The sequence below is a fragment of the Engystomops pustulosus genome, chromosome 6 (assembly GCF_040894005.1).
Source record: "Engystomops pustulosus chromosome 6, aEngPut4.maternal, whole genome shotgun sequence".
Lineage (NCBI taxonomy): Eukaryota > Metazoa > Chordata > Amphibia > Anura > Leptodactylidae > Engystomops > Engystomops pustulosus.
In genome coordinates this window covers 108,372,423-108,391,019 of record NC_092416.1, presented here as the reverse complement: position 1 = coordinate 108,391,019, position 18,597 = coordinate 108,372,423, and the positions used below count along the sequence as shown (strand labels likewise).

The window sequence follows — 18,597 nt, the reverse complement described above, 5'->3', positions numbered from 1 at the left end:
GCAGCTGAAGGATTTTATCAAGTTGCATAGTTGTACTAAGAATCAATGTGTTGTTAATGTGTGTTTATTGAATATAAAATAAAAAATTTGACAAAAATTTGAAAAAAAATATACCAGCTGTTACTGCACAAAAACCGACATCCAGAGAAAACTCTACTCCAAGTTAAAAGCGATACAATTTTTCTTTATTCATATCTTCAAAAATACAAATCTTAAAAGGTGGACATGGATGGCAGAGTCCTATGCGTTTCGGATAAAGACTAATTCCTTATTCATGGCTAAGGAAAGCCGCAATGAGTCTCAGGATATACCACAATCAATTAGGTCACACGCCCATTCACAGCCAATAAGCTCCGATGTGCACAGTGACCAATACAATTTAAGACTCTACATATTGCATTGCAAACAAACATATACACAATAAAATGAGAACATGTATCTGAACTAAGCATGAATGTACAAATCCTGTCACTGCTAGTAATGCAAACAAACATATTCATTTTCATAGCTGACATATACCATCAAGTCGTTTGTTTAACGGGACCCGGGTTTCCAAACAAAAGATCCAATATGTTTCACAGTTGAACATTGTCTTCTTTTGATCGCCTCCCTGTGGTGGGCTGAATGTCCTCTCCATCCCAAGGCAAGAGAAGGATCTACAGTCACCTGCGTGGACCGATCAAAAGAGCTTTGTAGCCATAGAGATATTAACTGCTTCTGATTTTTGAATCAGAAAGATGCCTCCTGATCCGAGTTTTTAAAGCACCACTAGTGCACCCGACATACTGAAGTTTACAACTTTGCAAGTTATTAAATAAACAGCATACCATATACACTAGTATAAGCCGACCTGAATATAAGCTGAGACCCCTAATTTTACTACCAAAAACTGGTAAAACCTATTGACACGAGTATAAGCCGAGGCTGGAAAATGCGTTGATCACAGACCCCCCCAGTATATAGCCAGCCTGCCCCCAGTAGTATATAGCCAGCCAGCCTGCCCCCAGTAGTATATAGCCAGTCCAGCCTGCCCCCAGTAGTATACAGCCAGTCCAGCCTGCCCCCAGTAGTATACAGCCAGTCCATCCTGCCCCCAGTAGTATACAGCCAGTCCATCCTGCCCCCAGTAGTATACAGCCAGTCCATCCTGCCCCCAGTATTATACAGCCAGCCCAGCCTGCCCCCAGTAGTATACAGCCAGCCCAGCCTGCCCCCAGTAGTATACAGCCAGCCCAGCCTGCCCCCAGTAGTATACAGCCAGCCCAACCTGCCCCCAGTAGTATACAGACAGCCCAGCCTGCCCCCAGTAGTATACAGCCAGCCCAGCCTGCCCCCAGTAGTATACAGGCAGCCCAGCCTGTCACTGGAGGGTGAGTATATAATTTTTTTTTGTTGGGCTTGCTGTATTGACTCGTGTATAAGAAGAGTTAATGATTTTCAGCACATTTTTGCACGAGTATATATGGTAAGTATTGTTGCAGTAAATATAACTCTTGATATCAATTTGTTGTTCAGTTTGAGAAGACTGAAAACGTTGTGATGGAACTGCATGATTGCAACAAATACATTTGTTATGACCGGATTTGAAGAAACCTTATGAGGATAACCACGTGTCTGTCTTAGTTTGCGATGACAAAAACAAGCTGGGTGACAAGATACTACCAAGTGTTGGTGCCGTTTTAGATATAAACTTAATATTGGTTTTTAGTGAATTAGAGCTAGAGCTGTCTATACAGTATACTACAGACAGCAGTATACACAGAAAAGGTAAACATTTTTTTAATTATACTAACAATTTCATTATACTGTTTGCTGTAAGATGTGGAGAAAGTCACAGGGAAATTGGTCTCCAGCATATTTGATTCTCCTTGCCATCACATTTCACAAGATCTGTGCTAGGAAAATTATTAACTATGTCCGTAGTGCTACATAACATCCATGTAACTTCTTGCATGTAATCCCTTATGTACTCTATCATTAATTTTATGAAATTCTGTGGGATTTGTGTAGTTCCGTTTAAATCTTATTAATTCCCCAACCGGGATATTTTTTATGACATGGGAAGGATGACATGATGTGGCATCAAGAATAGAATTAGTTGCTGTAGGTTTAATGTTAGGTGTAATCTGTACTGTTTCCCCTCCTGAAAGGGAGATCTCCAAGAAATGCATTATCTGAGAGTTCGAACAAGAAGTACATTTTAAATTCATGTCATTTTTATTGATGTATCTGACAAAATTGTCCGTATCAAGAGCAGGGTGTCGATATAACAATCATACCACTTTATATGAGAGTGGAATGGGTTATCCGAGGAGAAGAGAAAATTCTCTTCCCACATATATGTTGGCCATTGAGGGTGAATATTCTCCCCCACCCCCATGGCCGCACCACATTGTTGCAGAAAGAACGTGCCATAAAAGGAAAAACATAAGTTATGTTTTGATAAGCTTTAGTTCCTTCCTATACAGATTACAAAATTTGGGATTATTCAGTTTAGAAAAAAGACAACTGAGGGGAAACCTCATTACATTGTATAAATACCTGAATTGGCAGTACAAGGATCTCTCCAAAGATATTTTTATACATAGGCCGGTGACCAGAACAAGGGGGCATCCTCTACTCCTTGAGGAGAAGTGGTTATACCATTACCATAGACAAAGGTTCTTTACTTTAAGAGCAGTGAGCTATGTACATGTTCAAGAGAGGCCTGGATGAATTTCTGGGGAGCAAAAATATCATAGGTTTTGGGGGAAAAACATTTGTTTAACTCCTTAAGGACGCAGCCATTTTGTAGCTTAAAGGAAACCTACCACTTCATTTTGATTTACCTCTCCGAGGTAGCTTCGGCGCTGCGCGCGGCCATGCGCGCGTGACGCCTCCGGAATATCGATTTTCCGTATTTTCAGAATTGACTATTTTAGGGATAAATACTGTTTTGAATTAAATTATAAATATTTAGCATTAAAAACCCTCTATATAAGCACTCATTTTCAAATCTGCACCCGTCAACCTATCAGAAACTGCTTTTAGGAAGATTGTTAATCCCTTGAGATCTTCATAGTAATTAAATCAAAATGGAGGTGAAATTTAGAAAGGGCTAAATGAACGTATAACCGACAAAAATTTGACCAAAAATGTACACACATCCAAAAGATCAGAAGAGAAAACCCATGTTACACTTTGGTATACAATTTCTCCCGAGTACAGAGACTCCCCTCATCTGGACGTTATTTTCTTTATGGGCGTACAGCGAGGCGCAGAAGGGTAGGAGCGCCATGCAGCTGCCAGCATTTTAGTTCTCTCATTTTAGTTCTCCTTTGTAGGCTATAAAATTTTCGCTTTTTGGCTATTGGAGCCATGTGACTGGAAAAGATACCAAGTTGGGGTTGTTATCCCCTATTGTTGAAAATTTAGGAACTTTTTTTTTTTTTGAGTATAAAAGCATCAATTCTGTCTGGATTTTTTCTTCTTTTTTTTTCCGTGTTCAACGTATAGCCTAATAATCATGTTATCTCTATTCTTGAATATTTTTTTTTCTTATGTTTTATTAAATATGCCAAATAAAACCCTAATGTTGGTAAAAATCTATCATTTTTGCTTCGTCGTCTTCTAAGTGGCATAACTTTTTTTGGCTACGGAGCTGGTTGATGGCTTGCTTTTTGCGGGACATGTATTATTCTGGAGTACATATTTTTTTTAATCACTTTTTATTGCATTTTTGTGGGATTAAGTAGGTAAAAATCATAATTTTGCCGTTTTTTTTAACAGTTTTTGTTATTGGCGTTCATCGTGCGATCCTAATTATTTTAATTTTATTCTAGCAGCGTTCTCCGACCTCCTGCGCGTCTCCACGTAGACTTCACCTCTCATCCGCTACCAGCAGTCTGTCGCGCACTCCGGGCAGTGGCTGCTGAGACCTCGCGCTGTTTAGGGGTTGTGTTCTGGACTGCTGGGAGTTGTGGTACCTCTGCGTGGTGTCTGCGATTGTGCTTTGTTGTTCTGCACCACGAGGGGTTAATTCTCAGAAGTTGTCCTGCTCCAATCAGGTTCTGGAGGTGGGGTTCTGGCTCCATAAATTGCAACTTCACTAGTCACCTGTGCCAGTGTTTGAAATCCCTTCATAGCTTGCTCTCTGCTACAGGTTTGACCTGCTCTTATTCTGTATTGTTGTGATCTTGGCTAGTTTTTGACGTTGGCCCTTTGCTTACTGATTTTGCTCTTCACGTACCCTCTCGTTGTGACTCCGGCTAGTTTACTACTCCTTTTTGTTTTGTTTGTTAGTCTGTTCGTCTTGTTCCCTTCCCGCATTTAACTAGTATATTCCAAATCTTCAAGCAGTCGCCCCACAAATTAGCATGGGAGGGCTGTAGGAAGGGACAGAGGTTGGGGCAAGCTCAGGTCACACTTTCCCCTGTCTTCTGTGTTACCTAACCCTAACCGTTATTATTTAGACTTTTTGCACATTATATGTCTCTTTATATGTTATGGGGCTTATGGGCTTTTTTTTAATTTATACATTTATTTTTTCATATTTTTTTTTCTACATTTTATTACTTCCACCATGGGACATGAACAACATGAACAAGCAATCATCTGTTTGTTCATGATAATAGTCTGCAATACTGATATATTGCAGTGGATTAGCTGTGTCAGCCTCTGCACATGCATAGGCTGACACTGCGATGTTCAGATGACGTTATAGAGGATATTTTACAGGCACTGCCTGCAGGCAGCCTGGGGTCCTGATCGGACCTCGGGGCTGCCAGGGGAACGATCGCTGACCCCCGAAGACTGGGAAGAGACCCAGAATGCAGTTTAAATGCTGTGGTCGCCTTGACACAGCATTTAACGGGTTAATCACCCGTGATTGGAGCCCACCCATGAACTAAGGTTTAAATATTCCCAAGTAGTAAACATGGCGCATACCCCATGTGGACCTGCTTGTCTTTTTCTTTAGATCCACCACTTGGTCGTATGACCAATAGATGTAAGACGAAGGGCTACTACTTACAGCATGCCTCCCAACTTTTCACAAAGAGGGACATAAACCACGCCACCTTTGCATATGTATTAATTTACAATGATTGCATTCTTTCAATGTGCTGTCACACATGGTGCTTGCAATGCGTTCAACAACACAATTCAAGTACATGAGGGAGCCCAGTAGCATATGCGTTTCCATGGAAATGCAAGTCATTGGTAACCATTAACCATAGTCTTGCATTTTTATGTTGAATCAATTTTATTAAACATTGTAGAACAAAAACTCACAAAACATTAGGCAGAGCCTACAATAATCAGTACATAATATACAATGTATGATAAACATATATCCAGGTCACACATTTTGCCTCCAGTGAGGCCCTGAAAGAGTATAATGGCCTTCCGGGTGGAGAGGGGAGCAGGCTCCACATCTGAACTCTGAAGAGTGCCTACCATTTGACCGCCGCATCCCTACCCCTGACAACATGTCACCCTATTCCTTTCAGGATGGTATGCGGTTTAGTTCCAAAAATTGCAGTGGGCTGCACGCCTGGAATGAGCATTTTAATAAGGCTAGAACACAATACACAACAAGACAGACATTTAGACAGATACAATAAGGATACACAAGGAGGAGGGGTACTGTGGAGAGTGTTCTGAAAGGTGAGGGAAACTACAGGGATTCCCCTTCTCCCGTGATAAGGCTATATATACCCCTACAGGAGCTTTAGGGGAGTCTATCCTCGGGCCTGCACTTCAAAAAGGGCCTTAAAGTCCTGGGAGTCCCTAAAGCTCATCCAGGGAGACCAAACGTGAAGGAACTTTTCATGGGCTTCTGGTGTTAAGATACCAATTCCTCCATGCGGAACAAGTGAGACATTTCTGTGGCCCATTCGGCGAGGGAAGGACAAGTGGTGGACCGCCAGTGGCGTGGTATTACTGCCCTAGCTGCAATCAGGCAAAAACGTAGAATGTTCTTCTTTTGAGCTCCGATTTGACCAGGAAGGACCGAGAGAAGAGCCACGTCTGGACATGCGGTCACCGTTTTGCCTGAAATTCGCTGATACGTGTTGAACACCTGATTCCAAAAGGGTTTAAGGGCTTCACAGCTCCACCAGACATGCAGCATTTCTCCTCTATCAGTTCCACAGCGCCAGCATACGTCCGAGACCGAAAGGAAGGCTAGATGCAACACTGTCGGCACCCGGTACCAACGTGACAATATCTTATACCCCTTTTCCTGTGCTGAACAAGCGGAGGACATTTTGTGCGTAAAAAGGAAAGATTTGTCCCAGTCTTCCTGTGACAGGGGGGTTCCCAGCTCGCATTCCCAACTCCTAACGAATGGGAGTTCTGCAGTCTTAGAGTCGCCCGTCAGGATAGAGTAGATTTGGGAAATAGCATGTGGTGGGGCTGCGTCTAGTTGGAATAACCCCTCAAAGGCTGTAAGGGAATCGGCAAAGGCCGCAGAGTCACCCGCCCCCACTATAAAGGACCGTTATTGTGAGTACTCGAACCAGGAGCTACCCGTGTGGCCCTGGCGTGGATTGAAATCCCTATGAAAGTCTTGCATTTTTAAACAATGCATGACACCGGATGCAAGTTACCGATCACATGTGTTTTTAGCTTAGGTCACTTACTGATTGGAGGATCAGTGGGGGATATTATCTTCATAAGTCCCAGGAGGGCCAGTTCCAGTGATAAAACCTGTTTTAAACCAAGGATGACCACAGCCCTTCTCCTTTGCTCCTGATTACATAATTATTTACCCCTTTTTGCATTTGCTTCTTCCCTCCTCTTCTATCCCATTTCCCTGCAGGATATCCGGCACATGCAGGATTAGGCATGCCTAATTATGTAATGAGGAGCCGGAGAATGTATGTGATCAGCCTTGGTTTAAAACAGCGTTTATTACTGGAACGGGGCCCTCCCAGGACTGATAAATATAATATCTGCAACCCTCACTGATCCACTGATCAGCAAGTGACCTAAGCCATAAAACCACTTTTTTTTTAAGTGGTTGCTTTCCTTTAACTCCATACGTATGTGTGACATATCTGTGACTACCGGGCTGAGCCCTCTCCATACAAGGCCGGTGTTTTCTGCATGTTGCAGCAAACACCCACCAGTAACATCCGCGATTGGTGCAGCACTCATAGCTGATGTTAACCTATTAATTGCCATCTTGTTTCCAATCATTAGGTTCCATGACAGCCCCGAGTCGGTCTAATTACAGATCTGTTATAATGTGTCACAGTTTAATAAATGATCAGTAAAATTCCCATTAAAATAAACAGTAAAAATCATAAATAATTATCACTGCATCCCAAAATTTCCATTTCTATCAAAATCTAGTTATTCCCAGCGTTAAATTCCGTAACCCAAAATAGCGCACAAATGTCCAAAATGCCAGTTTTTTAGTATTTTGCAACATAAGGAACAGTCCCCAAAATGTTAGCAAAGAAAATATCAGCTTATCTTGCAAACAAATGACACCACACATAGCTCTGTGCACCGTAGAATGAAAAAGTTATCAGTGCCATAAGATGGCAAAACAAAGAAATGTTTTTTTTTGTGAAGGTTTTAATACTAATATTTTAAATACCTTTTTTAAAGTATATTTTCCCCGTGTACAAAGCGATACGGTTCCGCACCATATCACTCTGTGCACCCATTGCCGGCCTATAGGGGACATGTGTACCAACGCAAGCTTGCGGCCGTACACGCGTCCCCCTACCCCCACCCTAAGGCTGCGGTTGGCTCTGCAGCTAGTGTGCCAGGACCAGGAGGCGGGACTCTGTCCCAGGTTCCGGGACAATGTGTGCCATAGCAGGACAATCTCTCAACCTCCCGAGGCGGAGGGACAGAGGTAGAAAACTGGGACTTTTCCGTTGAATCTTGGACGTTTGGAAGGTATGGACAGTGTGTCTCTGAATAGCATAGCTGCATCTTCCACTGAGCTGTGCTACTATCGCTTTTTTAGTTTATTATTTGCCTCCACATTTCATTCGAGGAAACACGTCATATAAACTACTGAAATGATTCAGAATGCTGACAAAGGCATTTTTTATAATCATTGGAACCTCTCACCAGCTATAAAAGAGCTTCACTAGAACTTCCATAAAGTTGTTACTCTAGCATAATGCACTGGTATAAAGCATATACAGGCAGTCCCCGGGTCACATACAAGATAGGGTCTGTAGGTTTGTTCTTAAGTTGAATTTGTATGTAAGTGGGACTGTATATTTTATCATTGTAATCCCAGCCAGAACTTTTTTGGTCTCGGTGACAATTGGATTTTAAAAATGTTGGGTTGTCATAAGAATCAGGCTTAACAATACAGCTTCATTACAGACACCTCTGATAACTGTTATAGCTGTTTATTGTAGCCTGGGACTAAAGTACAATAAATTACCAATATCCAGAGGTCCGTTTGTAACTAGGGGGTCGTATGTAAGTCGAGTGTTCTTAAGTAGGGGACCGGCTGTACTTAAAACAATTGAATTAATAAATATGTATAAGACACAAAATAAATTATATATTTTATATCAACGTTACCAGCACAACCTTTACAATTGATAGCAAACGGTCATAAACTAAAGTATTCCTCAGAAAAGGCAAAAAATATGGTGCTAGTTAACGATCACGTGTTTCAATGGACTGAGGGTACGGTCACACATTGCAGTTAAAACTGCATCGCAATTAGTCTGGAGGTGTTTTTAGGTGTGGCTTTGTCAATTTCACAGGTGAAAGACATGAACTGAACAGGTGAATTTGATTTCGAAGGAGAAAGCTGTTCCACAAATGTCATTCACCTGTTGATTAGATGTGACTGCACCCTGAGCCTTCCCCCAGGCATTTTTATAGCAAACTTAAAAAAGATGAGAAACCTTCTCTTCAGAGAAATGCCTTTAATGTATATTACATGCTTCAAACGGATATGCTCTCCTTATTTATTTTTTAAATAAGAAAACTTGCTTTATTAATCAAACCTTTTGCAAACTTATTCCTTATGCACATCGTTGCACTGTATATTAGATAATTACCTTTTAACTGGCTTTGTAAATCTGAGCTCTTGATATATATTCCTATACTCATGAATGAGCAATTGGTTATATACAGTTTAGTCATGTCACTGTATCTTAAGCTTTGATGTTATATGGCTTGGGCTGTTAACTTTTTTTTTTTTTTAATTTGACTGAAGGTGTACAGACGTGTATGTTGTTGCTCTTGATTGTCATGTTGTTGTTGTTTTTTTTTTTTGTTTTTTTTCAAATGGATTTCCTCTTCATTTAAGGTATGAGGAGTCCACAGAATGTACAGGTCAACCGACCTACTTTTAATCGAGCAATGTCTTTGGACAGCACAGTTCCAGGGAACTCCACCCAATCTGTCAGGAATGTCAATAATTTTCCGGTAATGCCAAAGCAAAGTATCGCAGGAAGTCCAAGAATGATGGATGCACAGGATAGCTATGGACTGATGGGTATGTAGCTGGTTACAATGGGGTAATGCTGGCTGATCATTACTGTATCTAGATGTGTTCAATCTATTATCCCTTTTTGCTATTCTAGGTATCTGTCCCAACAGGAGTATGGGACAGCACTCGGGGGCTGATTGGGCTATTCAGAACTCTGCCATAAGCATCATAGAGCCCTCAAGCAGTGGGCCAGTTGGAAGGCAGGGGGCAGAGTACAACTCAACAATGCCTAGACTAGTGATGAGTGGGAACATTGCAGGGCTTCCATCGCGATCCAACAGTGTTTCAGGAAACCGGACAGTGCTGCAGCAGCAGATGATGACAATGCGTAAGTGTGGATGTATTTATTGAAGTGACTGTTGCGCACTGTGGACTTGCCCACTGTTTAATTACGTCATCTCCTATTTCCTCTCCTTTTTAAGGTGACTCCTAAATTAAACATTATTTTAGATTAAAATGTTTGATTCCTGCTTTCAGGGATGGTTTTGGCTGATGTATTAAGACAGGTGCGTTGTGTGGCAGTTTTAATAATCCGCACACTGAGCATGCAACATTACTAAGAGGTTCTGCACTTGTGCACTAGAATTTAATATCTATCTCAGGGTGCAGTTATTTGGCGTTGATTTATAGTAAATTTGGATGGCCAGGGATTCCCTGCCTTGACAGCGTGTCTAAGAGCTAGCTCTGGTTACTATTCATTTATATGCTTATTTTGTTCAGAGAATTTTTTTTTTTTAAGGACCCAATGACCTGACTTTAGGAATGGCATCCAACCTATACGGACAAGCTCCTTCTAACGCAGCAGGTACCTGGCAAGATGGCATGATGCTGGATCAGGGATCTAATGGACCTCCCAGGTAGGATATCTCCGCTCTTCAATGCATACACATTTGACACACTCAAAACAGGGATGAATGTGTCATGTAATTTTGTAATTTTATAATTGTTAACAATATTTACTGTTAATAGTGTATACTTTTCTCTCCTTGCATTGCTTGTTCTGTTTCTTGTCTCATCAGCCATACTGTGTCCATACTGTGTCCATTTTTGTATAAATTTTGTGTTCTATTCAGATGTTGTCTCGAAAGCTTGCCATTGTCATCATTATTTTGAGTTGGCCAATAAAAGATATCAATAACAGAGGGCTCTCAACCTATTGAGCTCATAGTGAAACCTAAGCTTTTTATTTAATATGTTGTGCCATGCTGTTATCAACAGAGAAAACACTTCAAATTGTTTACCAGGGATGACCCCACTGTTAAAGGGGGCGGCTCTTCGTTGACAAAATCTTTTGGTGCTTCACATTGGGCATTGAAGTGGCATATTCCGGGGAAAAAAAGATACAATTTTCTTTTTGCACCATTAGCTGTGCTTTACGTTTTGGAAAGCATTCCTCAAAATTATCAGCATTCTGAATAAAAATTATATTTATACCCATTAAGAGGTACCCTTGTGGGGTATGCTTATTAAAATGGCGTCATGTTTTGGGGGTCACCTTTTTCCATCTCTAAGCCTCTGCAATTGAACACCGTTGCAGTGTAAATGACCAAAAGTTTAACTTTTTAAAAAAAATGTTTTGTCTTATTCAGTGGTTATTTATTTGATACACTGGTGGGGTTGAAATCCTCACCATACCCCTTGATAAATTCCATCTGAAGTGTAGTTTGCTAAATGGTTTAGCTTGTTGGGGGATTCCATTGTTCCGGGACATTACGGGCTACCTACCGTATATGCATCCTGTGTTTTGCAACACTGAAAGAGTTAACAGACTTCCTTAAAGCAGTTTTAACTATTTTTAGGACGGCAGGTTGGGGTAATGTATGGGGCTTTTCTACTATATAAGCCTTTCAAAGTAACTTGCCTCTTGAAGCAAGTGACTTTCTCACCAAATGTGTTATGTATTCTGTAAAACAAATCAAACACAAAAAGTAAGAATTAAACTCCGTTTCCTTTAGTCCACCATGATTTAGCCCCTCCCCTGCTAATATGAAGATTTACGTATTAGCATGTTGCTTCACATACCTATAGATAATACCACGTAGATAATAACATTACAGTTTATAGGGAAGGAGAAAAATCTGGGCCGTCAGCCCAAGAAATCGACAAAGCTAGACTGGGCTTTTAATCCTGTAACGACCATGCCCCTTTTGCATTTCCACTTTTTTACTCCCGACCTTCAAAATTCTATAACTTTTTTTATTTTTCCATTTAAAGAGCTGTGTGAGGGCTTGTTTTCTATGTAATTGCACTTCATACTGATGGCATTTAATATTCCATGTCCTGTACTGGGAAGCAGGAAAATTTTTTTACAACTTTCACGATCTTCTTTATTCTTGGGGTCAGTGCTATCATGGGGATACTAAATTTATATAGGTTTTACAGTGTTTTCATACGTTTACAAAAATTAAAACCTCATGTATCAAAAAAAAAGCCATCTTCTGGCACTAATACTTTTTTCACACTTGTTTCATAGTGTTCAGAGCAGTGGTATTGTTGTGGTGGTGGTGTTATTGTTTGTGCGATGAGATGACGTTTTCAATGCTGCCATTTTGAGGACTGTACAGCCTTTTGATCACTTTTTGTTAAGTGTTTTATGTGTTGCAAAGTGGTCTAAAACGTGTTATTTTTGAGTTTGGAGGATATTTTCCGTTACTGGGTTAACCGATCGCGGGTGTTAACCCCTAACACGCTGCGGTAGTGCTGACCGCAGTGTGTTAGGGGCATCCTCTTTTGGGAGCCGGGTCCCTGCTTTCTGTAAGACACTGAGCATGCTGCGCATGTTTTACAATCTTACAGTGTCTTAATAACCCCTATCAAGCTTCCATAGAAGAGCACAAATATGCTTCAATCGATAAATATATCAGAATCTTTATTGTAATTTCAATCGACAGTATATTACAGCAAATACATCAATACTAAAAAAACCCCATTAAAAAAGGACATCTAAAAACAAGCGCAAATACAGACAGTGTGGAAAAACTGGAGGGGTACACTATTACATGTATATACAACGATGGTGTTGGCCTTACACTATCCAGGCCAATGTAACATTTATATATGACAGGTACGGCTATTGCGACATGCCCAATTCAGAAAATTAATATTGTACAATGTATTAACACATATTCAAACATATGTCACAAACACAAAAGTATTAACCAGTACCCACCAGACGCCATGACAGCCCTACCAGTACACACTGTCCGACACCCCAACGCACGCTTCGCACCCTGCTTCGTCAGGGGGTGTGTGGTCCATGTGTTACACTCAACCTTAAATCTTAAGTGGACAGGTGAACTACATACCGCAATTAGTCCTAATTCGGCGCATGTATGGAGACCGCGGCTGTCCCGCCTCCGGCCGTCAGCGTCACGTACTCTGCGACTCCAAGAAGGTATCGACAGGTCCTAATTGACACCCGACGGAAGCGGAAGGGACCATAGGACTCCAGACATGCGCACAGCACCTTGCGGCGGCCATTTTCTAGAGGCCCATTCAATTATACAAATTGGCCATCTTGGATGGGACAAAAGCCATCATTCGACACATCTAGATCACATAAATGATGGTGAATATATAATAAGGATATATGTGGTCATTTCAGATACATGATTACATGATATTAGTACATAGTACATCAATTAATTTCTAAATACATCAGTAAGAAATAAATACAAAAATCAATGAAAAATAAAAATGAAGTGACCATAAAAAATGTGGTAGGAGATATCCCGAGAGTTAGGGCAGAAACCCTAAATCTCGATATCATTGAAAATGTGCTCAAAAATAAATGAAAATGTGCAAAAATTTGTGCCAAAAATTATACATCCTTTTTACAGACTTTTTCATCCTTATTTTTATAAATATGAAATTGTGACAAGTCTAAATAATTAAACCGTGAAGAAAGAGATAAAAAAAAAAGTAAAAAAAGGGGAAGAGGTTTGAGTTATACAAACCAAATAAAGTGCTAGCACCAAAAGTGCAAATAGTGCCAAGAAAATGTGTAAAATTATTTTTATATACACAGTATAAAGTGTGTATTATGAATATTTGGAAAAAATTAAAAATATAAAAAATATCACAAAGAATAGCGCATACTTACGATACAATAATTACCCAAGTATAAAGATACCATAAAAATCGCTGTACCAAAACCACATATCAGGAAAAAATGGTAGTGGACCAGCACGACATGGAGAACATCACATGGGTACGATGCCAAAAATTTCTTCTTTATTGATTTAAAACGTCACAAACACGGAGAAACAGATGGGTTAATGCGTTTCGACGGAGACCGTCTTAATCAGGTTATGATTAACCTGATTAAAATAAGTCCACAAGGACACTGTGCATAATACACCACATTAGTTGTTCTGCAAGTGATGTGATGTACAATTTTATATTCATTTTGTCCTGAGGAATCAGAGAAGTAGTTGCTTTTCTCCATAAGGGAACATGCACTACAATCCCCACACTGAAAAGAGCCCCATCTTGGACCCTTAGAGTTGAAAATATATTGTGAGGTATTGGATACATAATGACTTTTAACAAGCTGATCTCTCAAATTGGATGATCTACTGGGAGTGACTGAATTGTTATTAGCAACAAAGTTGCTAATCTCCTTATCTGTATGTAGCAAGGGACAGAATCTTTGCAGCACATCCCTCATCTCATGCCATTGGGCATGATATCTAGTTATAAGCCTTACACTACACAGTGTGATACAGATGTGTAGAAGGTGAAGAAGAGTTTGAACAAGCGATCAGTGGATCTGTAAAAGTAATTAAAAAAAAGTTAAAAACATTAAATAAAAACTTTTTTTTATTAAAAAGAATTAAATAAAGTTAAAGTTCCCTAAACACAAACATTCCCTATACACATGTAATAAAGAAAATAAAAAAGAACCACAAGATCACCAAAAAAACCCACATATTTGGTATCGCCGCGTCCGTAACAACCCGTACAATAACGCAGAAACATTATTGGGCCCACTGTGTGCACGGCGTAAAACAAAACACACGAAAAACTCGCCAAAAATGTACATTTCCACCACGTCCCCCATGATGGCCACCTGGAGGATGCCCTTTGACCTCTGTGGGAACAGGAAGGAGAGAGGTTAAAAGTCCCCTCCCAGCATCCTCCCACCAGTGTTCTTCCTGCTCCCACAGGGTCAGGATGGAGAGAAGATCTTTCCTTGCATCATCCAGGTGTAAGGGGGGACGCAAACACTAACCGTCGCGCGGTCCTCGACCAAGCCATGCAGGTCGGGTCCAAGGGCGGCTCCGGCCCTCCCTGGTCATCCCCGTCCGGCCTGATAAGCACTGCTTGTCCCGCTGGCAGCGGCGCCTAAGGGAGAGCGGTGGCGCTCCGTGCGCCTTAAATCAGAAATCCCGGTGTGTCGCGCGGAGGCAGATGACGACTTCCGGCGTGACCGGAAGTGACGCTCCGATGCCGGGTCCTGAAGCATGAACGCCGGCTGCAGCCTTCAACAGGGGGATGGGCTCCCCTAGAAGGTATTTAAGTCAGGTTTTTGCGGGTATACGTTGATCTGAGGTCTAAGATCAAGTTTGTTCTGGACTCTCGTGCAGCCGTGTGTTTTGTCTCCCTGCTGTCACAGCCATGTCTGAAGAGGCAGATGCAGGCTCTCTCCACCCGCTGGTACTTGTAAGTGCGCTGGAGGTGTCCTCCACATGCTACATGTGTATATATTTGTGTCTTTTACGGTCTCCTGCAACAAATTCTCCTCCTTCCCTTCCAGGAGGAATCTGGTGGAAAGGGGAAAGGCAAGGAGGAGAAGCAGGAGAAAGGGGGCAAAGTGGCGAGATCCAAATCAAAATCATCTGATGTTCAGAGCAGATGTAATATGTGCATTAGCAAGTTACCCGATACGCATAAGAAACCGATATGTAAATCTTGCATAGATAAATTATTGAGAGACGAAAAAACCTCCTTTATGGATGAGATTAAGGAGTTTATTGAAGAAAAATTTGTATCCCTCGCCTCAACCTCTCAGGCTCCTCAGGGTCCCTCCCCTAAAAGAGCCCGTATGGATCCAGATTTAGCCACTCCGGTATCGGATTCAGATGTTTCTGAATCTCCGTCATGTTCTTATAGAGATTCAGAAGTAACGCATTCTGATTTACAAGAATCTGAAGCCAGGTATCTGTTTCCTATTGAAGAAATGGAAAGACTACTCAAAGCCGTAAGGGATACTCTAAATATTGAAGATATAATCCCTCCTAGATCAGTCGAAGAGGATCTCTTTGGAGGACTGAGGACTAAAAAGCGAAGGGTCTTTCCTGTCAATGATACCTTGAAAGATCTGATTACGGCAGAATGGCAAGAACCTGAAAAGAAAATAACGGTCTCCAAAAATTTCAAGAAACGACTTCTGTTCGAACCTAATGATTCGAAGATCTGGGACGCATGTCCTAAAGTGGACGTACAAGTCTCCAAGGTATCCAAGAAGATTGATTTACCATTTGAAGATGCGGGGCAACTACGGGACCCTATGGATCGTAAATCCGAAGCACTACTCAGGAAAGCATGGGATACATCTATGCTAAATCTGAAGACTAACCTGACGGCTACCTCGGTAGCCAGAACACTACTCTTCTGGCTGAAGGAGCTGGAAAACCACGTTAAAGACCATACTCCCAGAGAAGTTATCCTAGAGAATATTCCTCTCCTTAAATTAGCAACAGCCTTTCTAGCTGGTGCCTCGGCGGAGTCCATCCGATTTTCAGCTAAAGAAGGGGCCCTATCCAACGCATCAAGGAGAGTGCTTTGGCTAAAGCAATGGGGAGGAGACATACGTTCCAAAACAAAATTGTGTGGAATCCCCTTTTCAGGCGAGTTCGTCTTTGGCTCGGATCTTGATGCCATTCTCGAGAAAGCTGCCGACAAGAAGATGGGGTTTCCGGAAAATCGTCCCGACACCAAAAGAAAATTTTTTCGTGGCCCCAAGGACCAAAGGGAGAGCTACAGAGGGAAGGGCAAACAAGGCCGTTGGAGCTATCCCAAGGGAGGCAGAGGTCGTGGCTTCTTGTTCTCCTCAAATAGTGACCCATCCATAAGTAAGAAGCAGTGACGCCAGGGTTAAGGGAAGACTCACATTTTATGCTTCTCAGTGGGAGAAGATAACATTGTAAAAAATGGTTACAGAATAGAATTCTCCCGTCTTCCCCCACAAAGATACTTCTGTCCATCTTCATCATCTCCTTCTACACAGGTCACCATCTGGCAGGAGGTCCAGAACCTGCTACAACTGGGGGCCATCCTGAGAGTTCCGCTCAATCAAGAGGAACAAGGTTTCTACTCCCCTCTGTTCACAGTGAAAAAGCCCAACGGATCGAACCGTCTCATAATAAACTTGAGAGGATTAAATCGCTTCATAATATACAGACGCTTCAAGATGGAGTCGGTAAGATCTGCTATACCCCTCATCCACCAAAACTCCTTTATGTGCACCATAGACTTAAAGGACGCCTATTATCACGTTCCTATCCACCCTTCCTCTCAGAAATATTTAAGATTCTCTGTTCTTTCCTTGGAGGGGGTAACTCACCACTTTCAGTTTTGTGCACTACCCTTCGAGAAATATCTTCCGCTCCCAGGGTATTTTCCAAACTGATGATAGAGGTGGCGGCTTTCTTAAGAAATCAGGATGTGTCTGTCGTTCCCTACCTAGACGACTTCCTGATTATAGCCAATACCAGCTTAGACCTAGTCAGGTCTCGGGATTTCACGATTTCTACACTCACAAGTCTGGGGTGGATCGTCAACTTTCAGAAGTCAAGTCTTTCCCCCCTTACCCAGATAAAATTCTTGGGAGTAATCTTAGACTCATGTCATCAAATCTCTTCTCTTCCGCAGGACAAGAAGGACAACATCAGACACCTTACCTTGTATTATCATTCAGGGAAAAACCATGCGTTTCAATCCGGACAGCGATGAAGCTTTTAGGACAGATGACAGCCAGTATCCCAGCAGTATCATGGTGCCAAAACCATTCCAGATCTCTCCAAAGATGGATCCTTTCATCCTGGGACAGATCACCAAGAGGCTTAGAGAAAAGGGACCAGATCCCGCTGAGCGTCAGACGAGATCTTCTGTGGTGGCTAGATACAAGGAACTTAGGAAGGGGCGTCCCATGGATCCAACAGCCCTTGATTACCATCCAGACGGATGCAAGCAAGTCAGGTTGGGGCGCTTGTTTTCAAGATCAACTGGTACAGGGTCAATGGACTCAGGAAATCAGTGGCAAATCCTCCAACTTCAGAGAATTACGTGCGGTTTGGGAAACTCTGAGATCCAACAGGTCTCACCTAAGGAATTCACACCTCCTGATATTATCCGACAACACCACCACTGTATCGTATCTGAGGAGACAAGGGGGAACCAGGTCTCCGGATTTACTGGCCCTATCACAGAAAATCTTCAAATGGGCAGAGGACAATTGCCAATCTCTCTCTGCGACCCATCTTCGTGGAAGAGAGAATCTAACAGCCGACTTCCTGAGCAGAAAAACACTCTTACCGAACAAATGGTGCCTAAAGCAGGAGATTTACGACCATCTGAACACCTTATGGGGGCAACCACTCATAGATCTGTTTGCCTCAAGAGAGAATACAAAGTGCAACCTTTTTTATTCTCTAGACACAAGAGAACCATTCTCGACTCTGGACGCATTCAGCCATACTTGGGACCAGCCACTAGCATATGCCTTTCCCCCAATTCCCCTGATTTCAAGGGTGCTACGCAAGATCTACCAGGACAAGGCCAGGGTAATACTAATCTGCCCGAACTGGAGGAAGAAGAGTTGGTACCCTCTTCTGAGATCCATGGCTCTTCAGGAACCCATCCTACTTCCTCCGGAGAACGATCTCCTATTCCAAGGCCCAGTTCTTCATCCAAGGCCGAGCTACTTCGACCTATTGGCATGGATCCTGAAAGGGAACTCCTGTTAAGGAAGGGTCTTTCATCAAAGGTGGTGAACACTCTACAGGCGAGTAGAAAACCAGTGACATTTGCCATATATCATAAAATATGGAAAAAATTTGTATCCTTTTGTGGGGATAAACCTCCATCACAAGATAACCCTAATATCTTTCAGGTGTTGGAGTTCCTGCAAG

General features: G+C 41.9%; 1 protein-coding gene across 14 annotated transcripts in view; it reads left to right on the top strand.

The window, feature by feature from the left end:
• Positions 1-18,597, top strand: part of NCOA3 (nuclear receptor coactivator 3) — a 393,748-nt gene that overhangs the window by 201,490 nt on the left and 173,661 nt on the right. For all 14 annotated transcript variants that reach the window (XM_072110548.1, XM_072110547.1, XM_072110549.1 and 11 more), the window contains 3 exons: positions 9,281-9,469; positions 9,558-9,791; positions 10,203-10,320. In XM_072110548.1, coding sequence (XP_071966649.1) covers positions 9,281-9,469; positions 9,558-9,791; positions 10,203-10,320 — 541 coding nt within the window. The remainder of the gene's footprint in view (positions 1-9,280; positions 9,470-9,557; positions 9,792-10,202; positions 10,321-18,597) is intronic.